Consider the following 9,987-nt stretch of genomic DNA (forward strand, 5'->3'; position numbering starts at 1 on the left):
AAGTATCCTTTCTCAATTTTGCAGATAGAGAAACTGAGGTCCAGGGAAACAAACTGATCTATTCAACATCTCAATGACCTAATAGTGATTGCAAGCTTCCTAACTCACAGCTCAGGGTTCTTTCCACTGGATCATTCCATAAAATCCTAACCCCACATATACCTCCAAACTCTACCACCTATCCTTTGAGAATCTAAAAGAACACCGTCTATGGTCAGACACCAAGTCAAAAACATTGCTAAGAACCAAACCCAAGGTTCCGCAAGACAAAGCCTTGGTCACCTGAACCTTCCCCTAAGGCCCTGGAACCTTCTTCCTTTCTTCAAACCCAACAAGTAAAGCCTACACCTTCTAGGATGACAAGTCCTAGACTCCTTCTCTGATATGAGCCCATATCTAGGTCAGGAAGGGAATTCTCCTTCACCCAGTCTCCTTACCCTATCACAGTGAGGCAGGACAAAGAATGAAGTCAAAATGTCTAAGTCTAGCATCTCAAATGAGATATTTGTTTTTTAAAAAAAAGCATTTAGCACAGTGCCTGGCACTTAGTAGGCACTGTATCAGTAACTATGCCCTCCCCTCCCATCTCTTTCTCATTCCGAGCAAACAGGTGCCTTCCTCCCATGCACCCCACAGCCTCTCACTCCAGCAATCTCCCTATTTCTGGCAAGAAGAAGCCCAGGTTAGCAGAGACCTGCAGCCAAAGAAACATCATGCTGGGACTCTGATTGTAACATCAGGTTATCAGACCACACTGGGCAGAGCTCGAAGGATTCAATGGGGAAGGAGCCAATCCCCCACCTCCCAGGAGCCTTGCAAGGACATGGAACCCACTTAGTCTCTGTTCTGAAAAGACCCTCAGTGGTGGGGGTGAAAGAACACAAGACTAGGAATCACAGGAGTATAAAATCCTGGATTCAGAGACGGAAGGGGCCTTACAGGTAATCCAGGCTAATCCCTCCCCAAACCCAGGCCCATCCTCCTTCTACAGAGGAGGAAACCAAGATCCAGAGAAGTTAAAGGACTTGCCCAAACTCATGGGGATTGTGGGGGAAAAAAAAAAAGAATATGAAAGCCTGACATTTAAAGCCCGTACATATCCTGGGACTCCAAGTCCTAGATTCTCTGGACTGAGCCAAGCATGCCACATGGCTCACTTAACTTTTTCAGAACTCAGCTTTTCTAGCTCCTATATTTCTTGTTCTGAGGACTCTCCTAGCTGATATTAAATGTTCTAAAGGTTCTCCCATCTCTGATATCATGTTTTCTAAGGGTCTTTCCAGTTGACCCTCCCAGCTCTGACTTTACAGGCTTTTAAGCACCACCTCGAGCTCTGACATTTAACATTCCATTGGCCCTCTCAGCTCTGACATTCTGTGTTCTCAGGCCTTTCTAGCACCTACATTCCATGTTCTAAGGACCCTCTCAGCTCTGACATTCAGTGTTCTTAGACTTTTCCAGCTCTTACATTCTGTGTTCTAAGGGTTTTCCCATCTCTGACATTTCATGTTCTACGGTGCCTCCCAGCTATGACATTCTATATCCTAAGGGCCCTCTCAACTCCGACATTTCATATTCTAAGGGTTCTTCTAGTGGCACTTCTTGTTCTAAGGGTCCTCCTGGCTGTGACATTGTATATTCTAAAATCCATCCCAGCTCTGCATTCAAAGGCCTTTCCAGTTCCTACATTCCATGTTCCAAAGCCTATCCAGCTCCTATATCCATGTTCTAAGGACTCTCTCAGCTTTAATATTCCATGTTCTAAGCATCTTCCTCTGATATTCCCTGTTTAAGGGCTCTTTCAGCTCTGACATTCCGTGTACTGAGGTGCCTGACAGCTCTGAAATTCCTGTCTACATTCCATGTTCTAAAGGCTCTCTCAGCTCTGATATTCCATGTTCTAAGAGCCCTTCCTGCTGACATTCCTTGTTCTAAGGTCCCTTCCAGTTCTGATATTCCTTGTTCTAATGGTTCTCTCAGCTCTAACACTCCATATGCTAATTGTGCTCCCAGTTCTGACATTCCATGTTCTAACAGCCCTCCCTGTTATGACATTCTGTGTCCCAAGTTTTATCTCAGGACTAGCATTCTGTGTTCTAAGATCCTTCCAGTTCCCTACATTCCTTGTTCTAAGGGCCCTCCAAGCTCTGACCTTCTCTGTCCTAAAGGCCCTCCCAGCTCTGACAGTGTTCCAAGGGCCCTCTCAGCTCTGATCTTCTGTGTTCTAAGGGCCCCTCCCCTTCCTCTGACATTCTGTGACTCCAGAGATAAACAAGGTTAGGTCAGGGAAGCCTAGTCCAATAGACTCCTAACTGTCATTCAGATGGAGTCTGGCCCATTGGGAAGTTGGGGGCTTACAGGGTCATAGCTACTGAAGACAATCATTTAAAGTAGAACATCCATGCAGGCAAGATGTGTTGAAATAACAGAAATATATAGATGAAGCACACAGAGGCTGTCAGGCCAGAGGAAGTAGATTCCCCAGAATCTGGTACAGAAGGAAGAGAATGCCTCAGTATCTGGGCTGAGCTGTGGTGCTCAGATAGAAAGCTTTCTGGGGCTGATGCACCTAGGGCAGCTGGCAACATGGAATCTTCCCGGGGCTAGGGCCTATTTATAGACCCCACAAGACTGGCAGGGCAGGTGTTGGCTGAAAGAGGGGCCAGGCAAGGCAGTGATCAGGGTGTGTGTATGTGTAAGGGGCGGGGTAGGGGGGATGGAAAGGCATCAGGAAAAGAGAGAGCTCTGGGAAGCTAGCCATATAAAAGCCACTCTTGTATGTCCACTGACTACCCCCTCCTTGGTGCTGAGCTGGGCTAGGTTGCCTGAGCTGTAGAGGCCCACAGTTCCGGCCCCACTCGAAGGGAAGGAAGCTCTGCTGGCTGCAGGCACCATGGGAGCCGACTGAGCACACTCAGTCACTGACCCTGGGGATGAGACAGGCCAAGGGAGCCAAGAGCCAAGGTGCTGGACTCCCTCCTGAGGGCCCTAGGTCCCTGTTCCCCTTCCTGAACCCAGGTCACCCCAAAGCCCCTCCTCCCTCCACCATGGGCTCCCAAGGGCATCAGAGCACAAGAGAAGCATCAGAGACTTTCAGGCGATTGTAAATCTTTTGAAAAGATGGGAAAAGACAGGGAGGGATCACTGCTGTTGATCAACTCTTGGAGCTCCATTTCTCTCTCTGCTGCTCGGCAGGACTGATTCCTAGGACCCTCCCTCGTCACTGATTCAGTTTCCAACACTGTACAAGGGACCCAGAGAGCCCAGTCCTCTTTCTTCAGAGATAAGTACTTAGAAATCACCAAAAGAAATCTACAACATACTACTCTTCTCAGAAATCAGTGGTTCCCCACTGCCTATCAAAGAAAGCATAAACTTCTGATCCTAGTTACCTATCCCTTGTGCATAGTTTGCCCTCCAGGACCTCCCATGGCCTTTTGTTTGTACCTTCTACCATGCCTATCATGTAATACTGGATATTCTTGCTATCTGTGCTAGTGCCTTGCCCCAGACTGGACTGAAAACTCCCTAAGGGCACAACATTGTCTTCTCTAAGCTTTATCTCTTGCCCAGCAGTAACAGGGCAATATTATATTTATAGGAGGTACTTTAATAAAGCATTTAATTAATTGAATTGGTCCTCGAATTCAAGGCCCTCCTCAATCTGGTGTCACGTAAGTGGTCCAACCTTTTATCCCACGCTACTCCCTATTATGTATTCTACGCTCCAGGAAAAAGAGAATGGCTTAGAATCTCAGAGCTTGGGGAGACTTCAGAGGGCATTCAGTCCCACCCATTCCTAAGCAGGAGTCCTCTCAATAACATCCCTGACAAGTCAGCCCCTGCGTAGGGACCTCCCAGTGGGAAACTCACTGCCTTTTAAGATAATCCATTCAGCCTTTAAAGGGCTCTCATCCTTAGGGCTTTCTCCTCACATCAAACACAAATCTACCTTTCAGTGACTGTCTGCCATTGCCCCCAACCAGCTCTGTCTTCTGAGGCCAAGCAGAATGAGCCTAAGCACTCCCCACTGGGCAGGTCTTCAGCCATCCTCAAACCCTGTCCCTTTCGTGTTCTCTTCACTACGCAAAAATACATCCATTTCTTTCCACTGATTCTTGCATGGGATGGTCCCCAGGCCTTTTACCATCCTGGGTGCCCTTTGGGGTACAAGTTCTCCATCCTCTGATTTCATCTCTGTGCCTGTGCTTGCAGCATCCCTTCCCAACCCCGACTCCAGTCATTAAACTCTGAATCACTGCAATCCAATTACCTCCTTTCAAAACCCACTGAAGCCCTCCCTATCCCACCCCTTCCCCTTCCCCCCCAATAACCAGCCCCTCCTCTTTGCTCAGATCACTCGTCTCTGCCCTTTTGTCCACTTTCCTGAGTGTCACAGTTACATGTGTACATATTTAGGGGTGTGCTGGAGCCAGCTCAAGCCGGCTCTTGCCAATTATTAAATTTTCCGTGTGAGCATTTATACCTCAGAAATCAGCAAATCAGGGTTTGATTTATTGTTTTGTTGATCATCTAGACTTAAGAAAGTGGAGAAAATGTTAATGATGTAGATTAAATTTCAAAGTATGTGTTTCTCCTCCCTCTTCCTCCCAGAGTTGGTTGTTAAAATTTACCAGCACACCCTGGGCATGGCTTTCCCTCCCATCAGATCATAAGCCCCTTGAAAGCGGGGTCTTGCCCAGAGCGGATACACAAAATATACTGAACAAAAGGCACAGTAGAGGTATATGACTGAGTAATTCCCAAGGAGGAAAAACTCAGGCGCAGAGGACAGGAGAAGCAAAGTCCAGGAGGTGGGAGAGGGCAGGAGAAGGGGAGACAGAAAGCAGTCCGGCTTACTTGAATGTATGAAGGACAGAAGCAGTATGACACGAGGCCAGAAAGGTAGTTTAGAGCCAAAATCGTGGAGACAAAGACACACTCACACACCACTGGTAGTACGGGGGCCTGGGGTGCTAGTCAAAGACCAAGACGGGGGCTGCAGACAGGAGTTCTTAGGGTGAGCTCACCAAAGAGTGAATAGGTAGAGAACAGCAGAGTAGAAAACCCTGCTGGGGATAGAGGATTAAAGCTCTCCTGTCCCCCACCCCCAACCCTGGCAGGGATCCCTGAGCTTGGATGCCTCTCTGTAAGCGGCATTGACTTTCTCCGGGCTGTGATGGGTTCAACAGGGGTAGAGGTGCCCCTATCCCAGAATTCCCAAGTGAGGTCAGGAAGAAGAGTTCTGTGAGATCCCTCAGACATAGGGGGGTGAGACCTGGAGAGAGGCAGAAACCAGGACCCCAGCATCCTGGCTTCCTATGGAAGGGACTGCTGCATTTCCCACTGAGAGCCTTCCCAAAGTGAAGGAGTCAGTCAATGCTGGTCTCCCTCCTGTTAAGTAAACTGAAGCATAAGCAAGGGGACACACCCAGCCATCCAGCCATCAGAGGCTACGAGTTCAGCAGCCCTGGCCCCCCTGCCCCTCCATTCAGTGAGGAAGGAAGACACACCAGACCTTGCCTAGGCCCAGCTTAGCCCCAGGTACCTTGACCCAGCTGAGTCCAGACACTTGGCTCTCACTTCCCTTAGCAATAGCCCTTCCCTTCTCTGGTCCCTGGTTTCCCACTGTGTAGCTAGCAGTCAGTCTTTTTGAAAGGCAGGATGGAAAGAAGGGGAGCAAACCCCTGGGAGTCTATGCTATATGCTTAGAGATCCACAGAGAGGCAAGAAGCCCTAGAGAGAGAACAAAGACCCATGGACCATAGATATAAGGCAGGTTAAAGGTCACATGAGCCATCACTAGGCATGACCAGGAGGATTCCCATGGGAGCTAGGAGACAGACCAACTCTCACTTACCACCCTCACCCCCAGACTTTGGGAGCAAGGATTCAGATGGGGCCACTCTTCCTGAGCAGGCCAACAAGCAGAGCTAGGTTTTCATTCCTGCTCTGCCTTGTATCCCTGTGGAACCAAAGCCATTTCTGCCTAACAAGGTGCCATCCCCCCTCCTCCCGTCACCTCCCAGCTGGAGGCATGCCATGCTCTCCTGGTTACTGTACCCCTAGACCCCCTTACCAGCAACACCATCATTATCCTGGGGATCCCTGAGGCCTTCCATGCTTCTGGGACCAGGGGGCCTGGCTGGATACAGGGCTGCCACAGGGCTACCCTCCTCACCATCTTCAGCTTCCACATCTTCTTCACTTTCTGATCTCAGGACCAGGCTAGGCGGTCTCTCAGGGGCAGCAGGCCTGGGTGGTGGGGCTGTGCCCCCCCCAGGGGGGCCTTCCATCCCTGGGCTCCGGAGGCTCAGCAAGACATTGGAACGGGCATCCAGCTCACCAGGAATCTGGCAGGAGAGAATGGAGAACGCTTAGGGAAGGAGAGAAGGAGCTAGCTCCCAGGGACCCACAAGGCAGAGGGATAGAACACAGCAAGATCATGAAGCCGAAGGGAAAGATGAAAAAGTTCCTGGTCAAAGGGATAGCAAGAAACCCTTAGGACTCCAGGCTTCTCTCTCCACTTCTGCTTTTCCTGTGTCCCTAGTCCTCAGACATCTACCCTCCCTTGACACACTTTAGTACCCCCAGCCCCAATGTCATGCCAGTGGGTAAGCAGATTAGAGGTCAGACTCAGGAGGCCCCGGAAGAAGGATGAGAAGAGCAGGAGGCCTCACTGGTCCAGAAACAAAGAGTTAGCCGGGGGGTGGGGGTGGGGGGATCTGAGCCAGTTTCCTATAAATACCTTCAAGGTAACAGCAGAAAGTGAAGGACAGGAATGAGGCACTGTCTCAAGAGACAGGTTGGGAAGAGAGAGGAATGGGGCCCACTGACTGAGGCCAGGGAGGGGTACGGGGGGAGGGAGGGGTGGTTTTGGGGGAAGAGAACAGGGAACAGGCAAAGCAGTATAGATTACTAAGGACTCCTGGGGCAAGGCTAGCAGAACTACCCCCCTCCTCCCAGTCTCATGGTTCAGGGAGTCTCCATTCCCTATTTTGGGGTTAGAACCCACAGGACCAGAGGCCTGGCACATCCCTGGGTATTACCTAAGGAAAGCTGAGCACCCCCGACTGAGCTCCAAAGGGCCATCCCCAACCTGGCCTAAGCAGACCCAAGTCCTTATTCCCTGATAACTGTCCTTGTGTCAGAAAAATAGGTCCAGGCAATAAGGGACTTGGCTTTCAACTGATCCTGGCCCAAAAGCAAGGGATCAGAAGAGAAGAAAAATGGTGCCCCATGAAGATGCTAAAGAGGCAGAGTTAAGATACATAGTCTCCTGCCCCAATCTAGGGACAAGCAAGCTTTCTTCTCTGAGGAGAAGGGCAACAATTAGCTAGAGAGTAGGCTCCAGGTTCTCTGGGCATAGTTGGTACTGGGAGGCCATCATCATTTCTGGAATTGGCAGGGCCAAGACTTTCAGAGACTCTGGCTCCTTGGGTGATGATGCCTGGATGGCCTGTGGGGATGGGGAGGTAGGGTGGTGGGGCTGAGGCAGCAAAAGCACTGTCTCTTCAAACCCATACTACCCGATAACTGCTGGGCTATGCCAGGTTGGCACCTGTAACTATCTCTTCAGTATCCTAAGTCTACAGAAGGAAAAAGGAAAGAGAAGGTGCAAAGGGGAAAACAAAGAGGGAAAGAGAAGAAAGGAGGAGAGAAGAGGAGGAGAGAAGGAAAAGGGGAAGAAATAAAGAAAGGGAGAAGAGAGGGAAGAGGAAGGGAAGAAAAAAGGGATAAGAAAGGAAACAAGGGATGAGGGAAGGAAGAGAAGGGAGAGAGGGAGGGTGAAGACAGAGGAGGGGGGAGGAAAATAAGAAGGAAGGGGTTAGGGGGGAAGATAGGGAGGGAAGAAAGGAAAGGGGAATGGAAGGAAAGGAAGGAAGAAAGGAAGGGCAAGGGAAAACAGGAAAGGAAGGAGGAAGGGAAGATAGGGAGGAAAGGAGAAAAGAAAGATGAGGAGGGAAGGGATGGGGAGGGAGGGAAGGAAAGGAAGGAGGAGGGAAGATAGGGAGGGAGGGAGAGAAAAGGAAAAGAAAGGGGAGGGAAAGAAAGGAAGAGGGAGAGAAGGAAAGAAAAAAGGGAGAAGGAAGACAGGGAAGGAAAGGGAGGGAAGAAAGGATAGGAAGGGGAGAAAAGAAAGATGGGAGGGAAGATAGAGAAGGAAGAGGAAAGAAGAAAGGAAAGGAAGATAGGGAGGGAAGGAAGGAAAGAAAGGGGGAGAGAAGGAAGGTAGAGGAAATATAGGGAGGGAAGGAAAAAAGAAAGGAGAGCGAAGGAAGGGTAGGGAAGAAAGGAAAGAAAGGGGGAGAGAAAGTAGGTAGAGGGGATATAGGGAAGGAAGGAAAGGAAGGGTAAGAGAAGGAAGAGAGAGGGAAGATAGGAGAGAAGGAAGGAAAGAAAGGGGGAGAGAAGGAAGGGGGAGGAAAGATAGGGAGGGAGGGAAGTAAGGAAAGGAAGGGGCAAAGAAAGAAGAGAGAGGGAAGTTAGGGAGGGAGGGAAGGAAAGGAAGGGGGAGGGAAGATAGGGAGGAAAGCAAGAAAAGAAAGGGGAGGGAAGGAATGGGGAGGGAAGATGGGGAAAGAAGGAGGAAAGAAAAAGGTGGGGAGGGAGGATAGAGAGGGAAGGATGGAAAGGAAGGGGGATCGAAGGAAGGGGAAGGGAAGGGAGGGGGAAGGGAAGGAAGCGAAGCAAGAAAGGAAGGGAAGGAAAAGAAGAGAGAAAAGAAGGGAAAGAAGGGGGAAGGGAAAGGAAGGAAGAGAGAAGGAAAGGGAAAGAGGTAGAGATGGGGGGAGGGGTCCGAGGACCCAGGCCCGCGTCTCCCGGGGGCTCCAGGCCTCCCGGGCTCTCTGCCCCAGGGGAGAGTAGATTCAGGACCGGGCCCACCCCAGCCCCCAGTGCGGCCCAGCCCCCAGCCCCCAGCCGAGGGGGAAGCGGCCCCGCCTCCCGGGGACACCTGCCCCGGGGCTCCCCCAGCCCCCGGCCCCGGCTGGCCCCTCTCCCCACCTGCCCGGACCCCGCCCCCCAGCCCCGCCCCCGGCCAGGCCCCGCCCCCGGGCCCTCGAGCCCCCCGCCCCTTGGCCCCCGGGGGTCCCGGCCGTGCCGGGCCGGAGCAGGGGCGGGGGGGGGCGGGCACGGGGTCGGGGCCGGGCCCGGGCCGGGGCCTCTCCCTCCCCCGGCGGCTCCGCCCCGCCCCGCCCGCAGCGTCGGGGGCTCCCTGGGCCGGGCCGGGTCGGACCAGGCGGGCGGGGGTCCCGGGGCAAGACTCACCGCAGGGCGGCGCTGCCGGCCGGCCCGGGGCGCTCCGGACTCCGTTCAACGCGGCCGCCGCTGCCGTTGCCGCTGCCGCTGCCGCCGCCGCCGCCTGTCCCGGTCCCGCGGCCTCCGCCGCCGCGCCGGGGACATTGTCCCTTTAAATCTCTCCCCCGGCCCCCTCCCGCCCCGCGGCCCGGCCGCTCCGCCCCCCGGCGCGCCGCCGTGACCTCAGCGCGACAGCCCCGTCGTGACGCCATGTTGGGGAGGTCGGGGTCACCACTCTCCCCCTTCCCCCCCACCCCAGCCGCTGCCGCGGCTTCCCTTTGGGGTAGGAGGGAGGGAAGGGGTGTGGCAGGTAGCACGACGCCATGTTCGGAGTGGCTAGGACATCTGCCGACTTAAAGGGGCCGCTGTACTTTAGGATGCTCCTTGCTCTGGAAGGGACCTTAAGAGATCGTCCAACCCTCTCATTTTACAGAGCAGAAAAGTGCAGCCCAGAGGAAGGGAAGTGACTAACCCAAGGTCATGAAGCAAGTAAGTGGCCAAGCCGGGATTCAAAACCAAGTCCTTGAGCTCCAGATGCAGATCCAGACCCAGCCTCCTGGACCCTCCTCCTCCCTGTCTGGGTTTTCTCCAAGGGTCTAAAAAGGGGTACCTGGTCCTCTCTGCGTACCCCCCTCCAATTGTTTTTCCCAAAGCCAAAAATATGGCATCTGTTACAATGACAGCAGA

The 9,987-nt window shown here is 52.6% G+C and overlaps 1 protein-coding gene across 2 annotated transcripts in view; it reads right to left on the reverse strand.

Moving 5' to 3' along the window:
• Window positions 1-9,377, reverse strand: part of WIZ (WIZ zinc finger) — a 43,833-nt gene extending 34,456 nt beyond the window's left edge. The window contains exons 1-2 of one of the 2 annotated variants that reach the window (XM_020969229.2): window positions 9,271-9,377; window positions 6,080-6,353 (exon numbers count right to left, since the gene is read on the reverse strand). In XM_020969229.2, coding sequence (XP_020824888.1) covers window positions 6,080-6,296 — 217 coding nt within the window. In that variant the 5' untranslated portion in view covers window positions 6,297-6,353; window positions 9,271-9,377. Of the gene's footprint in view, window positions 1-6,079; window positions 6,354-6,748; window positions 7,080-9,270 lie in introns of those variants that run through there. The other variant, XM_020969226.2, reaches the window with a different exon arrangement.
• Window positions 9,378-9,987: the final 610 nt, after the last annotated feature.

Source organism: Phascolarctos cinereus, unplaced genomic scaffold, assembly GCF_003287225.1.
Source record: "Phascolarctos cinereus isolate Bilbo 61053 unplaced genomic scaffold, phaCin_HiC Scaffold_4;HRSCAF=312, whole genome shotgun sequence".
NCBI classification, from domain to species: Eukaryota; Metazoa; Chordata; class Mammalia; order Diprotodontia; family Phascolarctidae; genus Phascolarctos; species Phascolarctos cinereus.